Here is a 22,693-nt window from a genome sequence, read left to right on the forward strand (position 1 = left end):
CAAACTGTTCTGCACATCCATGCAGTTTAAGCTAGTTTGAACACTGCCTACCCCTACCAAAAACCATGAATCCTTTTGATTTTATGTATGACCACAACATCAGAGAGAAAGATCCTGTCTCCACTTCACATTGATGACATAACAAAGAAGAAATAATGCCAAAATTACATAAAGTCTGTAGAGTCTAACAAAGCCTGTAGACTAAGGAGAAGTGAGGGAATCTATGCTGCATCCATAATTTTTTATTTGCTCACTTTTATATTCCTCCAAATTGCATCATTTTAAATAGTTATAGCCCATACAACCCAATCCCCTTCTCCATTGTTCAGGTACAAATCAGGTGTAACTACTGAAATCGGTGAGGCTGGTGGTCGGGAGGGCAGAGCTCTGCCCCACCTCCCAATACCAGAAGCTCATCCCGTCTGTCCTGGGGGAGCACAGGCTACGAATGTCAAATCACAACAAGGGGTGGTCATGGGGAGGTGGAGGAACAACTGCTCCAAGGTTCAGGCCCCCGGTATTTCCTTCCAAACGCCTCTAAGCACCCAGGTTTGAAGGGACGACCACCACCTCTTGTTCAGTCAACTGATGGAGTTAGGGAAAAAGACTGGATTTCAGGCATGTGAGCCCCTTGGAGCATCAGCCCATTCTTATCCCCCATGGCACTCCTGTGTGCCTGCTGTTGGGGCTGGAAGGGGAGCAGGGCAGAGGGCTCCGTGGGAACACAGGGAAGCTCAGAGACAACCCATCCCTCCTGCAACAGCACACACCAGTGCTAGCAGCTTTCAGGAACCAGACAGGTTAAATATTTGCATGGGAGATGTCAGAAGAAAATCTATAATGCAGCAAAGGCCTCAAAGGCACTTACACTGCAGCTACTTGATCCTGCACATACTTCCACACAAAGGACTTTGCACACCTCGGAAGTCCCTGGAGTGCTGATAAGGATCGCTGCATGGCCTCAGGGTCCTGTCCCTGGGTGGGTGGACACAGGAGGTGGGAGCTTTCCCCTCCCAGCCCTCCAAAGGGCTGTCTCCTCACTCTGCTGCCTGCAACCACCTTAAGGGCTTGAGGAGATAGAAAAGCCCAGGATCCCAGCAGCTTCAACAGAGAAATGAGCTAAAATTCCCTTCCTAGCACACACTTGAGCATCTTCCTGAGGTTTTTACCTCTGAAGTAGCTGATAAGGGCTTCAGTCTCTGGGAAATGCTTCCAGGCACTCTCATCTGCAACCAACAGTCTAACGGCAAAAAGGTGTCCTGTCCTGTTTCCAGGATCCTGAGCTACCCACTCGGTGCTTGCTGGGCACGTCTACGTGACGCGAGGCCAAGACACGTGGAAATATCCGTGCTGGTGCCAACCACACCAGCCCATGTACCCAACCCAATACAGATGTGCGAGCACAACACCCTGCCACGGGCAGTTAATGCTGCAGGGTGCACAGGACAAGATATTCAGCTCCTAAAGGCATTTGGGTACTACAATGTCACTTACATGCTGCTGAAGCATCCACTCTTTAAGCCTGTCACACTGCTAGTGGCTGCACCTTCAGAGATGCCCACCCCAAAATCCCCTGCCAGTCCAGCAGCGGCTAACCAAAGATGCCCAAGGAATGACTTGGAGCTGCCAGCGCTCCCCAAGCATCTCAGGGATCATCTCAGGTGAGCCTGCCTCACAGCTCTGCAGAAGGTGTACTGCTTCTGCCAGAACGGCAATACCACGGGGAAAAAAATGAGTCTGAAACAAAGAAGTACTCTTCTCAGGATTGCCCACTCTGGCTCCTAAAGGAGCTTTCAGACACAATCCCTATAAGCTAACTCTATTAATAACAATGTTCGTCTTGAGAGAAGTCTAAATGAAAATATTCACTTAAACTTGAGGTCTTGAACCAGTCCATACATATGAAAATCGTTTGACAGTTTAGTGGATATAAGACCAGAATAATTACCAAGGTAGGTCTTACAGGTTTTACCCAATTTAAATAAAACAAAACAAAATTATATATGTATATATATGAGGACAACATGAAGACCATAAGTACCATGATACCTACCCAGATCTGCACTACCCAGAGTCCGGTCATCATTTACCCACATGAAAAGTGTGTGTAAAACATTGTCATTCTGACACTGAGCCGTTTGCACCCATTTGTAGGTATATGAAAACAGGATTAAGCACTGGAGAATAAGACTTGGCCTCTTGCAGATGTTTTATACATAATTCACCATAAGAGACACTAAAAATACTTTGGCAGTAGCTTTAATTATGGTGAATAAGCTTATTTAGACAAGATTCAGTAAAACTGCAGGCAATAGGTTGTGTGCTTTAAAAACGTCTGGGCGGGGAGCAGCAGTGAACAAATTCTGAACTGAACTTTACCACCTGCGAGCTTGCAATGACTAAGACGTAGGCCTGGAAAGAGAAACGTTAAAAATGTTAGCACAGAAATTCCTCTATCTCACCAGGGTGTCTTGCTGTCTCCAAACACAGCTCAAGTGGACAGTATTTCTACAGAGGCAGGAAAACTGCTTGAAAAGCTGCCAGGCTCCAAGTCTGGAATTAGTGAAGGATGAGCCTCAAAAAGTTCAGAAGCTCTGTTATGCTTGAAAAAGCACCTAAAATGAAAAATAAAGGGCCAAACCCTGATGTCTTTGATCATTCTCATTTGAATAAACTCCTACTGACATAGTAAAGACCAACAGACAAGGACCTCAGAACCTGGCCATGAGCGTGCAGCTGAAATTCATCCAAAGTATTGGAGTCTCTTGGGTCTGGAAATAACGTGAACCTTCCCCGTCCCACGGAGGGCTAGAATTACCACAAGAACAAACTTTGCAGAAGTTATTTTGACTCTCTTGTTCCCAGTCTCAGCTGAACCCAAAAAAAATACTGATGTACACAAAAATAACAATAAGCAGAGAATGACAACTATGGGAACCCCATGTACTCTTGCTTCTTCAAAGCTGCTCTCTTTGTGGCCAGAGGCGTAGGACAGACTGTATTCACCCCGAAGCACTCATCCATCTATCTCGGGCAGCCTGGTGGTTGGCTGCTCATCCTCGGCAATGAAGTAGGTGTGATGTTAGCATCACCACATCCCCTCACCGAGGAGTCCCAAGCACATAAATCTCTCCCCCTGCCAACACCGTGATGGTTTCACACACTCCAAAAGTTAGCCCCATCCAGGTCCTCATGTTGTATTTGTGCATACTCCAAATTGGTGTCAAATCAGGAGCGATGCATAAGGTATTTGCGGTGTTAGTTGAATTAAGCTATCAGCCACATCTGGCACAGAAATGAATGTTACATTCTCCGTATACCATGCAGGTTTTATTATTCTGTGCTGCCCAGTAAAAGTTGAAAATATGACAATTAATTTTACAGATAGGAACATAAGCATGCTTGTGCATTTTCTCAAAGGGGCTCATTGTAACTCTCCTTTCTTCCAACAAGTTAAAATATGTTGAAAATAAAGTTGCACGATGCTACGGTATTTTCAATGGGATTCTTGTGGCTCTGGAACCCAGAAGAGCAGAGGCAGCAGCACAACCTACCTGAAGAAAATGTTCTGGCATAGAGAACATTTCCCCATATGTTTTAAGATTTTAAACAGGGATCAGTGTTACAAACGGATGCAAACACATTTTCAAAGAAATACAACTGGTTTTTTAATGCTCATGCTGCTGACACTCGCTTTTGCCATACAGAATATAATGTACTAGTAAGTGAAGTATACAATTGTCAAATGCCAACATGACTTTTCCAGTAAAGGCTGAAATAGGGGAGCAAGAACTGATCAGCTGCAGAGCCTGGTCCTTCCATTCCAGGGATGCACACGCTCTGAACCAACTGCAGCCAAGGTGTCCCTCAGAGGAGGGTTTTCTATATCAACCCCTTAAAAAAGACCTCTCCCCACAGACATAACACAGTTCTTCCAGCTATTCTCAGAGCAGCAGCAACAGAAATAATAAAAATCTGATAACAAATTAACTCTGTCTTTAGCATCTTTGGTTTCATATCTATTTCTGGAAACATGTTTTTTTCTTAACTATTGCCTTTGGTAGACAGCATATGTAGGACTATTTACCTGCCCTTTACTTCATTTTAAATTGCATGAAAAGTTTCAAAAGTGTTTTTTTTTTTATTTTCTTTGCATTTCTATAGTCACTTGGGACAAAAGGCATCTGGCATTGGATATTTAAATAAGACCTGTCAGAACTGTAAAATTAGTTTTACATTTTAATAAATGTATTTTAAAAGCTCTAATGCAATTCTGTATTCAAAGCCCAACTGTTCAGATTTAGAAAAGGAGATTCCAAGTTAAATTTCAATATAAAAAATAAATTGAGTACAGAACTAAGCCAGTTTTCTTCTGTGGCATTACGAACAGGAGCAGCAAAGGGGCAATATCTCTAACAGCTTACTGTTATTCTGTGTTTAAAGAACCAGTGTTGATAGCATGAAAATCCATATTATTGTTACTTATTCCAGTTTCAATTTACCTAGAGACACACATCTTCTGTAAAGCTCAGATTTGGTCCCATATTTACATCCAAATGTTTTTTCCCAAATACTTCAGTTTCCCAAATACTTTAGGCTCTGCTTGTCTGTATGCCCATATGCTCAAACAGAACACGACCTTGTCCTGCTCCAGACCCTTGTCCCAGCTGCCCACATTTCTCCTCTCCCTGCACTAACGGGGGTGACCCTGTGGATCCGTGCAGGGGAAAGTCCCTTGACATGGTGGGTGACGCGCTGGCAGGGATGCTGCTGCTGTAGGTGTCCAGCCTATACCTGTCCTAGCACAGAGGAACACAGCTTATTTAACTTGGAGGGCTCTTTAATCAGCATATAATTCACTTTTTAAAACTTCAGACTTTGGGACAAAGGAAAAACACAAAGGAAAATCCCTCCTCCCAGCCCTTGGTACCCTATGTCCATGATGAGCACATCGCTCCTCCCTAGCTGGACACGTCGTTACTCTCCTCTTATCTCCTACAATCTTTAAGCAGAGCAGAGTACACAGAACAAGTTTCCCCTTGGTTATTTACAAACAGTAGAGTTGAAATATTTAAAGGCAGCCCTGATGGCCACATCTTTAGCCTCCATGGCCAGGCCAAGGAGCTGAACCACCATTCACTTTTGTGGCAGACAAAGTCACCTTAGGAACCAGGCCAAGGCGACCAAGTTGCCCCATGGCTGCTGCCACCCCAAACTCTCAGATGGCCACCGCTGCTGCAAGAGGAGCTGCGGGGACCATGACATCCCTCACAGGCAGAGCCCACAGGTGTCTGGGGGCCCAAGGCCATGCCACACAACTAGAGACAGCCCTTGGGAAACAACAGCCTGTCTGAAAGCTTTGTAGCCCCCTGGCAGGGTTGCAGCCACCTTAGGGCAGCCACACAGGGGAAGAGCAGTCCCTCCACCTGAAACCTCAGAAGGAGCAAAGGAACCAGCTGCTCTGAATGAAGAAGCTTCTGTGCAAGCTCCTGGCAGGGAAAGGGGACATTCCCTAACCCAGGAACCTGCCAGGCCTCTGGCCCTTCACCAGGGAGGGGCAGAGCATAGGCGTGAAATGAGCAGAGACCCTTTGTAGCCCAGGCAGGGACAGGGAAGGGAAATGCCACAGGTGTGAGCAGGCTCCACGCAGCCTCCAGACTCCCCACAACAGCTGTGGTGCTTGCCTTGCCTCTGCCTTCCCGACTCAGCGGTTTGCTTCAGGTCCACCTCCAGTGTGAAGAGTTAAAATTCATCCCCAACTGGCAAGAACAAGGAGGAGACAAAAAAGCAGGATGCTGGTGAATGATAACAGTGGGTGGCCGGTCGCCCGTGGCTGGTGCGCTCTGCATACAACAGGCACAGCCAAGTGTGTCTGGCCATAGACAATTATTTCACTCGAGGTGTGTGAACCGGGAGCTCTAAGAGCCATTCTCACGGCGAACCAACCAGCCATGTCAGGGAACAAAACCGCTCGCCGTGAAACGTCCCTCTCCTCGCTTGCGTCTCCCCACAGGGTTTTTCTGTGTTGTCCTTCCCGCTGCGGCATTTGCAGCGCTCAGAAAAAAAGCAGGTCAAACATCCTCAAATGGGGTATTTAGTGCTTCCCCTCGGGTTTCTGTGGCTTCCCTGCCATTTTCCTACTGGACTTCCGAGCGCGGCAGTATTTATTGGGTAGCGAACTGACCCCTCGGCTGCGGTGGGCGAGAGTGCCTGACGTTAAGTGCTGCTAATGCGTTTTGCATTTGTGCTCGGGGGCAGGAAATCTCAACTTCCAGTGCCAAGGGGTTAATTATAATTTATATAGCAAGATCTCAGGCTGTGTTTTTTTTTCTCCAGCTAATTAAGAGGTACAATTACCTCTGAGAATCAAAGGGATATTTTGGTACCCAGCTCTTAGAAACAGATTACAGGCACTCAGAACACAAGGACATCTTAGCTTTTTTTTTTTTTTTTTTTTTTTTTTTTAACGTGGGCTTCATTGTTGATTGAGATCATTAAAAATAAATTGTCGTATTCATAATCCACCATTAAAATGTACTAGAAAATGCCTATGAAAACAGTCGCAGTACATTGACATATTGCCCTGCTGCTTTCCCAGGGATTGCCTACATTTCCAACAACACATTTTCCTGGTATGTCACCTGCCACTCTGGGCTCTGGGAAGAGGCACAGATCTGGGCAGGCTCACACCCTGCCTGGGGCTGGGGGCTTCCTAGGAGCAAGTCAATCCCCTCACCTCATCTGCCTCTGTCGGCTCCTTTCCTTCATGTTTGCGCAGAGGTTTAACAACTACAGTTCTCTTCCTCACCCCTCCCAGAGGTGTCTGCCAAGCCATTTGCAAAGGGTTAATGTAATTGAATATTCAGACATGGGGGGGTTGGGTTGAAGATGGCAAGAAAAAGTTCTGGGGAGCCTTGAGGTCCTGCCCTGGGGAGTCACCACAGCTACACACACAGCACAGGCTGCACCCTCAGCCTGTCTTGGCACAGGCTAGCACATACGTATTGCACCAGACGTTTTTTTTTTAGGGATGCAGCGGACTATTACTCCGGGAAATGAAGCGCTTAAGTTAGAAACTGGTGCTGCGTAATTGTCAGCAGACCACATATGCTACAGGCAGTTACACGGCAGGCTCTCACGCATCTGTTTCAGCAGCTTTCACCCTGACCTGAAACACAGCTAGAAGCACGCGTGGGGCTGGCGGTGGCACTGAAAACCAACTATTTTTCTACAGAGGATACTAGGAATGTCCACCCATTTGAGCTAGAAATGAAGCATGTGCTACCAGGGCCAGCAGAGCTCAGCAGCTGGTATCTAATGTCACCTGCCTCTGCCCACCACTTGATTAAATCTTCCCAGGTTTGTCTGGCTGCCCTTTGATGTGCAAAAGTAGCTAACTGGCTGTGTTGAATTTGCCGCAAAGCAGGAGGAAGTACACAAACCAAATACACGCTGTGAAAAGCGTTATTGTTAAATTATGAGGAGATAATGCAATCAACACCTCGGCATGGAGAGATGCTGATTGGTACTGCTCATCTCAAAGGAGCTCCGAGAAGTTCATTTGAAACCTGACAATCAAAAGCTCTGTGGCCTTCACACATCCTGCACGTCCTTCCAGCCCTTGAACCACTCCTTGATAGGCAATCCCCAGAGAAAGGGCACAGCAGTTGGCACAAGCTGTGTTACAAGAACATTTACAATTTACCCCAACCTGCAACAAACAGAGCAGTTGCTGCATTTCCAGGACTACAGCAGTCACCAAACAGAATGCCTGGTTTCACTGCGGGAGACCGAGTACAAATAAAGCAAGCTTTCCTATGTAAAAGTTGATATTTGGGGTATAAGATGGGGATAGTACTTTTTAGAAGGCTTATTATTGTGTACAGGAGGGGGTAAAAAAAAAAAAAATGCACAAGACCTACTAGATGGTGCAAGACAGGAAAGCTCTGCTGGAGGGACAAACCGAGACTGCATCACTGCAGAAAAAGCCACATCTCTCTCCTAATGCCAGGTACAGCAATGGGCGCAAGTGCACGTAAGGAAGTAGCAGGCTGGTAAAAGATCTGGCTCAGCACTCGAAAAAGCAAGACAGGAATCACAAAACTGTTGCTTTGGAGTCCTAGCCTAAGCCGCTAACCTGCAGGACATCTGGGGGGGAAAAGGAATTGTGAATGCTTGATAAGCAGCACAACCAAGTTTTACAGGACAGAAAAAGAAAGGGAGGACAGATCCAGAGGGAAATACATATCTACCTTTCCTCTCCTTAAAGCTTGATGTTTATTGAAGAAGCAGCAAAAACTCCAGCACACTTTAGAATACAAACGCTGACAGTGAAATTCAGAGCCCTGAACAGCTTCCAACAGGGAAAATATACTGACCGCAGTGTGTTTGGAGGTCAAACAAAATCAATAGCCTTTCTCTCCAGTCTGTCTCTAAACTGAGCTTCTTTCAAAGACATCCAGAGAAAATGGCTCATCTTTTGTTGTTGTGTGTGGTTTTGGGTTGGGCTTTTTTGTTTTGTTTTGTTTTTAAGTGGTCAAAGAGTCACAGGAGTATAGTATAAGAAAACTCTTTCCTCCCTCAACATACCTAAAGGATTGTATAAAGGTCAAAACTGCCCATCAGTTTTACTACACAGTGGATGAGTTATCCAATTCTTGGGGAGGAAACCAAGCTGGAAGCTGCTTAACACTTGGTAAGAGAGGAAAAAATAAATCAATGTATTTGCTTGATCAGGGTATGTTTAAAGCTGGTTGTCAATTAGTTCGACACAGTTTGCTGTTAAAGAGCACAACAATTTAGCCCCAGGAGCTGAAATTTGCTGCGTTTCCTCAGGTTCCTCCTGCTGAGAGACTGATATTGGTTTCAGCCAGGTCAGGCACTGAGGAGAAGGGCTGAGGCTGAAAGTCACAACAGCAAAGCGGGGCTCGGAGAAAGGAAGCCTGGAGCGGATACAGCAGGACTGGGGACTCCAGTCTGGAGTCTGGGAAGCAATCTGGAGAGACAGACTCAGGCCAAGGGATTTCCTTCTCTGCCTTTCCTCCCCATTCAAAGTACACAGTAAACTGGTTTAATGTCCAGAAAGGAGTAAAGACAACAGATATTGTTTACAGCACTGGTGCAAAGCATGCCCCTCCACTACACAGAGCACACCTTGTAATGAACTACAGGTTACACCCGTGGTGCAGAAAGGTACCGTCTTTACAAACACGAGTCACGTCAAGCTGAGGGAAAGGGCAGAAGCACCATCATGGCAGCATGGAAAATTTTGACTGCTTCTAATTTTTACAGGCTACAAATTCTTCAAAATCACAAGGAGGAAAGGGAGGGGCAGACCACCACAAGAGGCTTCCTAAGGGTCCCACTGCCTCTGATGAAGAACCACTGTCTTCAAAGTAACTGATCATTGACAACTTGATCAACCAGGTCTGTTCTGATAATCACTGTTGAAAGACACTCACCAAATCACAGAATAATTTAAGCTGGAAAGGATCTCTGGAGGTCACCTGGCTCAACCCTCTGCCCACAGCAGGCCCCTCAGGATTAGACTCAGCTGCTCTCCAGCTCCTGTGCAATAGTCTGCTCTCCTCGAGAATGCTGACATCCTTGGCTTGGGTTAAGAATACCTCAGGGTGTATGGTTATTGTGTCAGAGATATCGCTGCAAACGAACAGGCCTGGGCTCCAGCAGCAGTGGAACTGAGAGCAGACCCCAACAGCAACCACATGGCCATGGCCATGCCCATGACTGCCCCCACGATGCCTGCAGCCAATATACGTGGAGCTGCACTGATTCACATTTACTTTTTGGGCATCAGGAAGGTATTAACATCCGCTCCAAATCCAGCCACCATCCACACAGCTCCCACTGTCCCCAGTTTTTCACTCTGGAGGTCAAAGTTTCCTCTCCACTCCCCTACCACACATCTCCCCATTGACTCTGTGCCTCCACACTGCAGCTGGAGGACTGACGTCTGGTGTGCTCCCACACTGCTGATTTTTGCTGCTGTCTGTACTTATTCTAGGTATATCAGAGCTGCTACACGTCTCAGTAACTTCCCTTCTGCCTGCAGCATACACAGCATGCCAGCCCCAGAGCTACACGGATCCTGACTCATACACCATGCTGCGCACACATATGCTGAAGGAAGAAGGCTTTGTTCCACCAGCCGCTGTAAAGGGCACCTCATTTCTGAGCAAACATATTTAGCATCTCCTAATTAGGATTTTAGCTTCATCTTATGCCCACACAGGTTTGATAGTTCTGGCACTAGAAAACCCTGGCAAAGCCCAAAACAGGTCTCAGCACTGGTGACAGTCAAATGTTCACCCAAACTCGTTACAACTGCAAGAACAACCAAGGTGACTCTCCAGAAACTAAAATGCAGTTTCTTTGTTATGCTTTTGAGCTCCCCTCCTCCAGTCCTTCCAGGTGGCTCAATTTATCCAGTGACCATACAGCTCTTATGTTTACTTGTTAGCACCCCCAAATTAGTAGGTGTAAAGTCAATATCCTTTTGCCTATTTGCTCCTAACAAGTCACCAGTCAAAACTTTAACTTGAAAAAAAAAGTCAAGAATGCAGATGCAGAAGCAAATGAAATAAAGGTAAGAATTGCTGCTGACCAAGCGTCACACAAAGAAAAGGGGCTAGCCTGGCCACGCAGCACCGTACTATTGTCACGGGCTAAAACCTAACTGCTTTGATTTGCCTCCCACTGGCTAAAATGGCTTGAAATGCAAGGTCTTAACAAAGGTGCAAGACACAAGAGGAACAGGAGGCACTGCTGGGCACTTAATCTCCTTTCAGTCTCACACAGTCGCTTTGGAAAAGGCTCTGCTGAAGTCCGAGGACTTTCATGACCACAGGCAAGAAGAAACTCAGGGCTCAGTCATAAAAGAGATCCAACACTGTGACCCCTCCAGCTCCACACAACAAGCAGAAATTCTGTTCAGGATTTATACTAAAGTTACCCATAGGCAAGATCCAGGCTTCTGAAATCAGAGACAACAAGACTGATGCCAATGAGACAAGACCAGCTTTCAGCAGCTGAGTTCACCCACTGCTTTGACACATGTAATTTCGAACAAGGAACCCCAAAATCTCCTCGAGTGGTGAACAGGGAGGGTTATGGGAAGGATATCCCCCACATAATCCCCCACAGGGGAGCCAGGGACACAGTGCAGACCTCATGACCATCCCTGGCCAAGCACTGGAAGCCATTTGGACATTGCTTTTCCACTTTTTAGGCTTATCTGGTGCATATATGCCATCCGATTCTTAGCTCTTCCCTGCTGCTTCTCCACATCACAGGGTCTTCAGCTCTTGCAGTGGCTGCGGGTGATCTTCTCCTGCTGCTACAGTTCCCTCTTCATATCTGGTTGTCTGCTTCCTCTCCTGCTTATTCTTGGAAAAAGCACTTCAGAACAAAGGGTATAAACCAAACCATACCAGCCACGCCAGCTTGAAGCCTGGATCCCAAGTGTATTTCGCCTACCATATGCTCCAACACCGACCAGAATATGTTTCAGCTTGCGTCACCACCATCCAGGCACAACATCCACTCCTCCTCCGTCGCACGAGCACAGTTCTTTGATGAGGAACAGAAGCAGCTGAGGATGAGGACTCATCTCCACCGCGCTACCTGGGGCCAAATCCTTCCAGCCAAGACAGCTGCCATCCAGTTGTGATCTCTGGGAAGCTGCTCGTTGGAGAAGACCCAAAGCTCATTACTGTTACAAGAAGGCTGGGTCACAGCAGATGGCTGGGTTTTCTCTTACTGCTTTGGTTAGAAAAGCACCCTTTTTAGCAGCTGTAAATGCAAAGGAGAAGGCCTTACAGGCAGTCATTTCAGCTCTCAGACACAAGAGGAAAATAAATTTGAGTGCTACTGAGTGCTTCTTCAAACTCAGTCACTCCAGGTAGCATATGCAAAAGATAGGCATGTTTCTAAAGTGACAACAACAAACATCAGGGACACAAAGCTCAGGAGACATTTAGAAGCTCTCAGCTTCTATGTCACCATAAAAGCCTGAATCGTCTCTTATGGGCATTCTGAAAATACTTAAAATTCATTAGGGACAAAAGCATGCACTATTTATTGCTGGCATGGCTCATTAAGAAAGATGCTCACACAGTGCAGCCATGCAACCATCTCCCTCCAACCCCAACACTCCTCTCTCTCTCACAGTAAGAAAAATAATGATTTTTTATTTTTTTTTTTTTTTACTGGGCCTTCTCTTTCCCTTTACTTCCAGCTTGCCTTCCCCTTCTTGCGAGCGCTGAGGAGACCGCAGACGCTCTACACGTGTTCTCCTCTGCATCCGACTGGCAGGCAGTCTGGAAAATGCCAGTATTGGAACGGCCTGAATTCAGCGGTTTCTGAATGCTGATCGGACACTATTTCGTTCAAGCCACAGATAGTCACTTTTGGGGGGTATTTTCAGCTCCCTTTTTGGACTCTTCCAGATTTCCAAGCGTCATGCATCAGCAATTTCTCGTCTTCAGAGATTGATATTTTTCACCTTTCTGCTCAGCCTGAGGCTCTGTGCAGATTCGGAGGGGACAGGGCTCTTCTCTCCTCTTCCAGACGGCCACGCAATGCTACTGGCATCATGAATGTTTGCTGTGCTCCACCTCGCGACTGCGGAAATTCCTATCTGGTTTTTTAAAAGTTGAGGTAAAATCTGAGCAATTAAAGTGCCTTAGTTTTTATAAAGCCTAACACCTTTCTTGAAGAAACCCAAACCTGAAAACAGCAATGCCCTCACAGCTTCTGAAAATACCAAAATCATTAGTTTTAACCAGACTACTGATACATTCTCCATTACCACCATCTCGTTAGCACGTCCCCATTCATAATGCTGTTATCTTTTGGAAACCTACAAGGGTTTATTGCAACTCTCGTGTTGGAGATCAGGGAGGTACAACCCAAGGATGTTGAGACAGAGGATGAAATTCATGCCATTTCCTCCCAGGTGAGGAGCAAAGGTCTTTACCCCACCACCTAACCTAGTCAGAACACAGTGGTGGAGGTTCTCCAGCTGAGGAACACTGCTGCCACCACTGATATTAAGTCTCCAGCAAAGCAAGCTGCTGAATATCAGTCTGCAAACTGCACTCTAGTGACACACCATCTTATCTTCAAAAGCAGAACTGTGCTCTTCACGCTCCAAGTTTTCAATTTCCCATCCTCTGTTTAAATAGGCATGAAGGTTATCACCATTATTCGTTTCCCCCAAACGTTTCTTACAAAGGACAAACCTCACCGGCCTCTTGACAACTCACACAGTCATCTACAGAGAAGCCAAAAATTACTAGAAGTCAATTTATTTTTATTTTACAAGGTTTTCCTCCTCCCTGCAAAGTAAAAGCAATTTAAAAAGCCCTTCAGAAACATTGCAGTGACTAGCCTATTCTCTGAGTACTCTTAATTGTGTCCCAATAACCAACTTGAATTCATGCTTGTCTGGATGCTTAGATACTGGAAAACCTCAGAAACCACAATACAGTGCTTGATAACAGACATTAAAATAAAACAACTAAAATCAACTCAAGACGAGTTCTGTCAGCACTTTTGTGTACAATCAGTCATGGCCTAGAAATATTTAAAATTATGCAAACATCTTCTAGAACTTTATCTCCCTATAACAACATGAAGTCCCCATGTATAAATTTTGGATAGAAGTAATTTTTGCATGAATATGCCTAGTGCCTATTTAGAATTGCTAAAGAGAAAGGGAAGCCCCAACTTTGTTTTTGTGTTATTTCATCACAGAGAAGAACATTTAGCAAAGCAGCTGCTCAAGCTTCATGGGAAAAAACGTAATCACAGCAAGGCAGGAACAGATAATATCATATTGACCTGTCTTCAGGGTCTGGGCATTCACATTTTCATAAAGTGCCTAGGAAGATAAATCACTATACTAATAATATTTGTATTGATTATCTAAACTGAAGCAGCAATCGACTCCATTGTCTCACTTCCTCTTAAATTGCTCACAGATGGGATCCTATTTCCTATTCTGCATTTCTAATGGGAACACTTAAATCACAGCATAGAATTATATACACAAACTGTTAACAAAAACTCTTTTACGACTTGCATGAAAATAAAGATTTTTCATTTTGTAGCTCACTTTCCACTCTGCACAGAAATTAAAAATGACAAATTATCAGCAGACCTTTATATTACTTCTCTTCATTATTTCTGGGCACCTAACATTTACTGTCAGACAGGACTAGGTTTTTCAAACACCAAGTAGTGATTATAGGGGCTTTAAGTACAGACAGAGCTAAAAAGTGACTCTTTTTTTCCCTGAAAGTAAAGGCTCTTTAAGACAAGTCAAGGCCCAAAAGTCGGGAAATTAAAGATCACTTTAGTGTCAGAGGAAAAACAAACAGCAGCTTCTGCTGTAAGGGCTACTACAGGTACTTACACCAAACAGGGACTGCAGAGGCAGCTGAACTTCAGGTGTGAAACAGGCCACAGTGGGAGTTTGGGGTAGCAGCTATCAAAAACAAAAGTTTAAGAAACCAGCAAAAACGTACATTGTTTGAAATAGGCTTGTCATAAATCAAAAAGCAAAAGGTTTCTATTTTTTTCCCCCCAAAAAAAACTTTTCGTCTTGCCTAAGGAGAGCTTTCTGGCACAGACACAGAATAGAGCAGAAAAAAAAAAGTCTGAAATGTACAGATGGTTCGTATAAGACGATTACAACATATTCGCACGGCTGCTGAACCTTTCAGAGTCAACTCTAAGGTGACGGCAACTGAGCCTCCTCGCCGCACGGGGAAGCCTGGGAGGTCCAGCTCCAGCCCCACTGTTCGTGGCTCAACAAAGCCGCGAGTCGGCTGCAATGCTTCAATTCATCCCGCCGCCCCTCGCTCCCCGCGTCCCTGCGCCTGCTTTCAAAGGAGAACTTTGCCACTGGCTGACTGCACCACCCAGATGAGGAGGGGAGACATTTTAAGGGAGAAAAAAAAAAAAAAAAAAAAAAAAAAAGCAATCAGGGGATGTTGGGCAAGAGGAAAAAAAACGAGACACAACACAGCAGCTGGACAGCGAAGGCTTCTCGGGCTTAGGCCAATCACCAGGACCCATATGACTGTACAGCTGCCATGGTGAATGATCATCGCTTACTCTGAGGTCAGCTCTGCCCCGGGGCTAAGTAAGTGAAAATAAATGGTTTAGAAGATAAAAGGTCTTTTAAAAAAATTATTTGTCTTGTTGTCATGTCAAAACTGTAATGGGAAGAGACTGGAGGCAGCAATACGTAGTTTAAATAGGAAACAGCCATCCTGATGTTTCAGCTGAATAAATTACAAGGCAAATCACAGTGCATTCAGGCTATCTGGCTCATCTACACTGGGCCAGACAGGCCCTTTTCCACTTACCTGGCTCCTGGGAAGAAAAGCAGGTTTCTGAATGCCGAGCTTGTGGAAATACGGCTATTAACTAGCCTCAGCCACTGCTTGGGCTACATCTCCCATCTTCCTTGCAGGTTAATTCTGTGCCTTCCAGCCATGAGTCTAGTTTTCCTTCCTGATCTTCCCAGGGGGATCAAAATTGATTTTAACTATTCTAGGAAGGGAAAGGGTTAATCAGTTTTCCCAAGGCAGCTTGCTGTTAAGGTGCCAGAAATACTGAGGGGAAAGAATGACTTGCTAAAGATGGGACAATGGCACTGGTATTTTGCATTTGTTTCCAGGCTTTGAGATAGAACAAATGGGAGTCATTAATGAAATGAGTTTAGGGAGTTCTAAATTAGCTGTCAGGCTGCCAAACCCAAAGAAGTGCTATGTCAGCTCATTAATTCTGGAGAGGGCAGGATTACCCAAACCTAGGAAGGAATCCTGCAAAATTTCGAGTCAATTAAAGGAGGCTATTTTGCTATAATAATATTTTCCGCACATATTACACCTCCTCATGGAACAGAGCCCACTTCTACCACAAATGAAATCTCTGGCGGGATGGAGTGTGGCTGATGTCTAGACAGCTGTAATGCGCTCTCCATGGGCTTGTCCACTGGCATCTCTGGGAAGCTGCACCAGAACAGCCAGCAGGACTGCCAGCTGCAGGGCACATCACCCAGCCCGGGACAGCCCCAGGGAGGATAACCCATCTCACCAAGCTCTGTGCTTCCCCTGCACACATGAGGATGCTGGTTGCAGCCTTCAGAGCTCGAGATCTGCCCACCAAAAAAGAAAGTACAGGGTGCAGTGATGTGTACGCCACCTGTGATGCATGAAGGTTCATCGTGCACGCACAATGCTTTTGCTTCCCTTCTTGGTCTGCCTGATGCCAGTCCAACTCCGTGGACTTCCCATGCATTTTGTTGAGTCCTGAGCTAAAAGACCCTGTGCCCAGAGGGAGTCCTTGAGAGCACCTCACTGGCTTGGGGTCAGTCCATCCAGCAGCCAAAAACACCAGTAGCCGATGGGATGCCGGGGATGAGAGAGACCATACCTGTGTGCTCTGTCCCTTGTGTGGGGGCATCTTCAGACAAAGCCTCCCATAAATGAGAAGATTTTATTTATTTATTTTTAACTGGAATAGACCAGGTCAATGGACAAAATAGCAGTGGGTGATAACCTGTAGCACACTAGCTAATAACCCGTCTATGTACACTGTGCCCTCACCTTAAGGATAGCCAAGTATTTGCCCTAAATAAAAGTTAACTCAAAGGAAAGGGTGAGCACAAACACGCCTCACATCCCCCTCACGTCTGTCACTTCACATTGCCCCTCAGGACAACAGCAGACACTTTAAAACAAAAATTACATGGCTGTGAAATACAAATGAGGCAAAAAATGCCTTCACCCAACCAAGAGAGCTCTGTCTCACCAACTGCACCGGATACAAAGATAGTGAACAAACAGGATAGAATGTCTTCTGCCTTTTGTGAAATGAAAATAAATGAAAGGATCTAAGGTTTCAGGTCACTGATCCCTCTCTTCCCTATCTGTACCATTTATCGGAGGTAGAATATAAAGGTTCCAGGTCCTTTTCTTTTTTTGTCAGCACTTTAATGGTTGTTTTTTCTCCTTCCCCCTTTCATTTTCTGAATGAAAGGACCACTTAGGAACCTGTAAAGTAATAATAAGCTTATAACAGGAATATTGTTTTTCTGGGCCAGTGCAAACTCTTCTGAATAGGTTGAGGAGATTAAAGTAAAAATGCAATCTGTAAATAGATCAGTTATTTAATTAGTTTATAGTCTGTTAAGAGATAATTTTTTGCTCACATAGATCCGTCTGTTATCTAAAGATCTCAGAGCACTTTAGGAACATCAATTAAGCCTTAAAAGAAAACAACCTTGGGAGATAGGTAAGTGTATTTAGATTAATTAGTGTAGCTGTGAGCAGCAGGCATTATTATTAGATTTAATTTAGTCCAATAATTGACTTATCTGTTAATGGATTCTAATTCATCTGAGAAGGGATGAAATCCATCTGATTAAAAGGATTACATCGACTCAATTAATTCTATTAACTGACTTAATTTGCCGTTTAATAATTCCACACATGGGGCCAGATCTTGGCCCTGAACAATGCACAAGCCAAACATCACATACCAGAATTATTATGCCAGTAAAACTATGCATTACAGAGTTGCATTTTTCCTTGCACATGGGACACGTGGGCCCAGATAAAACATTCAGGGGGGCTTCCTCCCGTTGGACTTCTCCTGGCCCCGCAGAATGCTCTCTCGCTGAGCCACGACTGCTCAGTCATTTTGCTGTGCTTGTGATGGCTGCCTGGAAACGAGCAATTCACTGCCTGAGATTTGTCACTTCCCCTCTTTTCTGGGCATTCTCTTCAACCAAGAGGTGAGAAGTTTTACAGAAGTCAATAAAACCTTGCAATAAAACTAACCAACTCTCCCTCCTTCAAAGGCAGAATAACCCTCACACGCCAGCCATTTGGAAGCTCTGTATGTGCAAAAAAATAAAAGGCATCTCTTCACTTGGACACACTGTTCTTTATCCAGTTGTGAACGTATGGGAGGAGAAAGGTGCTAAAATGTTATTAGCTCCCCATCCTTTAACCTGGCTAGTGCTTATTGTTCATGATGAGCACTATGGACCATAGCCATGCTCTCTCTCTCTCTCTCTCTCAGAAGTACTTCCCACACTAAGCCCGAGTCTGCACTGCCCTTGTTTAATATTACCTTCTCTTAATTGGGCTGAGTTCTTGGAAGGACAGAGCATCACTTTGAAAAGCCAAGAAAACAGCATCTTGCCCCCAGCGCAGAGACTCTTAACACACTCCATCCCCTAACCTCTGCTGAGCCTCCTGCTCACAGCCTGGATCCTGCAGCAGTGAGACTTGGAGCTGGAAGCATACTCAGTAACACTTGCATCTCATAGCTTTCCAGTTTGGCACCTTTCTGCATTGCCTGTGCTTGTGCCCAGGCGGATACAACTGTCCCCCACGACTGCAAAGCTGGAGCCCAGCACAGGCGTTTCGAGATAGCCCTGCCTGGGTTTGTAACGCAGCTCAGGAAGGAGTAGGCAGGAGAACTCAGGGCTGGAGCCAGCTCACGTTCCACCTCCACAGGCACCTTTTCCCACATCTGTTGCTTTTTCTCAGATGTTGGCTCCTGCTCGTCCTCTCAAAGCCTTCCCCAGGCTGACATTTAGTCTCTGTAATCCTTCCAACATCAATTCACATCACCTCCACCATGATCTCGCCTTTCCGTGGGGACAGGGTTAAGACAGGGAAAAAGCTGCGGGAGACTGCATCGCCTGCAAGGGCAGCGCAGCCAAGAAAAGGAGTGGGAACTGGGCACTCCCAAATGCTAAGCCTAGCTCTGACTCACTGTGCCAACTTAAAGGCAGGAAAGGAAGAAAGAAGAGAAAAAGGGCAGTAGGAAAAACAGCCATCTGCTGCTTAAGAGGAAAGGTGTCCTCCTACAGAGGCTGTTCTGACCAGCTACACAGATTTGGATCAAAAGTTCGCAACTGTTCAGATCCCCAGACCTGGTTTAAGCCTCTCTCTGGTCTTGATCAAAGGTTACTCCATAATAATGCCTCTGGGGGAGGGGTTCCCAGCACATAATGAATCCTGTGTCATTGCCTTTGTATCCAGTTTTGGCTGTAACACAGATGGTTCTCACTTCAGTAACTCCGACATCTCTCCCCCCTTCATTATCACAGCTAGGAGCTCTGCATGGTCACATCCTGGACCTCCATGCCCCACCTCACTGTCTCCCCGATTATCATGCTCTAAGTGTTCCTGTGCCAAGCAAGATGATGAACAGATTTCCATAACCTTTCAGCATGGCTAGAAATGGGGAGGCTTTGCAGCTTGACACATCAAGGAGTTTTATTAGTGGGAGAGGGGGAGGGAGCAGGCAGGGGTGTTAGCAAATGGCCTCAGCGGTCAGTCAGCGCACATCAGGTTTTTAGAAGGATGCCAGCAACCAGGAGCAGAGAGGATTTGGTGGCGAGCAGCAAGGAGCTCTCCAGACTGGAAATGTAAGGCTCTACAATTGTGCGGCTTCTCCACTGGTCACGAGCACTCCCCTGCGCTAGGATTTGTTGTTCAGACATGATTGCATATGTATGAAGGGGACAAGATGGGCTTTGACACATAAATTAGCACTTGTCAGCTGCTCACGGGCACACTTCCCTGCTGCACCCCACTGTAAATGCTGCCTTCTTTCACGGAGAAGCAAACTGCATCACGTTACCTGACATTCACCGCGGGCAGGAGCGCTTCCTGGGAAGCTAGCAGCTAGCACACAGCAACTAGTTTACATATCAAACCTTAAGAGAATGAATGTAATAACATGACACAATAATTAGCAGCTGAGTGGCACTTTGCACTCCTGTTTTCTCTGAAAATTTTGGAATGACAAAAGACAAGGTTGAAAATCCCTCAGGGCAGAGCTTTTCCTGAGACTGGGTGAGTTTGCACAACAGCTCTGGGGGCTCATTTCACAGCAGTCAGGCACTTTCTAGCTGACACCTCCAGTGGCACAGCTCTGCACATGTTGGCGTGGCAGTAGCTGCCCCGCTGACAGGCACGGACCGTATGTCATCCTGTCCAAAGTTCCCTGAGGGAATAACAATTCCCATATTTTGTCCTGCCCTTCATCGTACCCCATTTCCACCTCACCAGCACGGCACATGAAGTCAACCTCATGTGACATGTGCATGCCGGCCAACACATACGAACACATCTGTAGTGACACATACGGACTGTATGTCCGTAAGAGAAAAAGGACCATTTCTCAAAACAGCCCTGAAACCCTTCCAACAACAGTCATTCAGGCCTAAAACAACTAGAGCAAAATACCTCTGCCAAAGCCATCTCCAAATGTACCAGCATTAGAGTTTTGTTTTTTTGCATAGTACACTCTCCTGGAGGCATTTCTATCATAATGCTTATGTGCAAATCAAGACAAAAATAGTTGATCATTCTGCTAGCCTGTGCAAGTTAGTTGCATTTCTGCAGGATCTACGTGCCCCAAAATTCAACTTAAGCACTCAAAGCTCAAAAGTCTGCTTAATTTCAGCTCAAAGCAAACACACACACCCAGAAAGATGAGAGGATGCTTCACTCATGCAATGGGATTCGTCCAAACTCAAGCCCAGGTCATAACCACAGCTCCCAAGTTGCTAAGCCCAGGGCCCGAGTTCATTGGGAAAAAACATTCCAAGTCACCAACCTCAGTATCATTTACAAATTACACCAGGCAAACTGTAAGCTCATCTGATAGGCAGAAAAATTAATTTTGTCTTCAAGCACCATCATGCACTCATAAACTGGGGCATTATGGTACTGTGGGAACTGCCCACAGCTGTGCACTAGCACTAGCACTGCAAATTCCACGTTCTTAATCTGAAAAGTTTCTCTCTTTTTTTTTTTTTTTTTCCCCCTGTGATCCTCTGCATTTTATTGCTCTTCTCATTTTTCTACCATGAGGTTCTCAGGCCAACATAGTGAATTCAAGCTTTTGAACTGGAGTCTGGGGGATCCTAGTAAATATTCTTACCATATTTATCTCCATCTTCTCCTTTGGCACTGATCCTCCTGCCCAGCACTTGGATGTGTTTCCCGCTTGTCCTGCTGTAGAGCTGATAGAGCCGGAGCTGCTTCCTGCTCACATCGTCCCTTGCTCGCGTTTGGTTCTCCACATGTATCCGAAAATCTACATTCTCCTCGGCAACAAACATCTGAAAGCAGAAAGGAGGGTGGGGGAGAAAGAGAACAGAATAAACTATGAAACAAAATAAGCATCTTGGATAGAAAGATTACGCATCAACCTGCCAAAGGGCACATGGCGCAAGACGACTTAGATTTGGCTGGCCTTCACTTGACAGTCGAGGCCGCGGTATCAGGCACTCAAAATGTAATTCTATCCAGAGCTGGCTCTAGACAGTAAACCAAACCTGGATTTTTACAATCAAACTGTGGGGGGTTTTCTGAGTAAAAACTTCTGCTCGGTCTTGCTTTGATTTAATCCTGGTCAGCCACACTGACCATAAATTAGGCTCGCTTTTGCATATGCATAGACTCTACCAAGTTACGCAGACATGTATGGGAGAAAGGGGACTGACAATTCCATTTCAGAAAATTTGTGCTTCACCTTCAGCAGCTGCATGGATTAATGGCAGGGAAGAAGTCAAGGGAAAAACCTATTTATGCCGATGTTAGTAGACTGGATTCTAGCTACACACAGGCATAAAATCTAGTATGATAAAAGTGCCATTTGTTTGTGGGCCCTCTTCAGCATGTTTGTTTCCAGCTTTGCTTTAGTGAAGCCTGATCACTGCTGAAGGTCGATTGCTGCATCTTTGTCCACTCCAAGTCAGGGAGAGATCATTTGGACCAGCAAGAGCACAACTGACACGTCCAGCAGAGAGGTCATTACCAGCGGGGTTCTGGGCACTTGCGGCTCTTCCTGTGTTTTTTCTGGCCAATAGATTAAATTAACCTTAGTTAACTACAACCTTAAAATATTACAAGAAACTTTCTCAGCCATATCTGCCCTTCTCTGGAGATACTGTTTCCAATCTCAACTTACGGTTCCCAAGAAACACTGAAACAGGATTCCTGCTTTTGCTTTAGAGTCATCCCAGCTTGCCCAAGGTCAGAGGACCAGGCAACCAAGATGCTCTCAAGAAGGCCCTCCCGACTGGGAGGTTTCAGCAGCACACACCCAAAAGCACTTCACACCCAAACAATACAAAAGACCAGAAATCACTCCATGATCTGCCCTGAGAGCTTTTGCACCACTGTGACCATGCTGCCCATACAAATCCAACAAACAGACAATATTTTGTTGACAGACTCCCTTCACAGTATAATAAATAATTCAGAAACCAAAAGCAGCAAAATATTATTGAGAAGCACACAAGAACACTACCACAGAACAGGCAATTTTTAATTTGACCATGACAAATAATGTTCAAAGCTTACTCATTGTTGATGAGTTCTAATGCTTTGTACCACTTGCATGTAAGAGATGAAATCCGCAAGAAGAATCCCACGGGAATTTAATATTACCTAGGTTTGGGGCTGGCAAAGGAATGACACTTTTTCCTAGCAGGACTTACTACTTCTACTCCTAACACATTCCAGCTACAGCACGCTTGTCCTTCTAGCCTGAAAGCAGCAATGTTCTGATATATTAGTGGGTGGATGGAGCTCACGATGAAAATGAAAAGGAGTCAATAAGTCTT

The 22,693-nt window shown here is 45.5% G+C and overlaps 1 protein-coding gene across 3 annotated transcripts in view; it reads right to left on the minus strand.

The window, feature by feature from the left end:
* Positions 1 to 22,693, minus strand: part of FGF18 (fibroblast growth factor 18) — a 69,577-nt gene that overhangs the window by 23,527 nt on the left and 23,357 nt on the right. For all 3 annotated transcript variants that reach the window (XM_084535476.1, XM_084535474.1, XM_084535475.1), the window contains one exon: positions 21,004 to 21,184. In XM_084535476.1, coding sequence (XP_084391602.1) covers positions 21,004 to 21,184 — 181 coding nt within the window. The remainder of the gene's footprint in view (positions 1 to 21,003; positions 21,185 to 22,693) is intronic.

The sequence above is a fragment of the Aythya ferina genome, assembly GCF_964211825.1.
Source record: "Aythya ferina genome assembly, chromosome: 14".
NCBI lineage: Eukaryota > Metazoa > Chordata > Aves > Anseriformes > Anatidae > Aythya > Aythya ferina.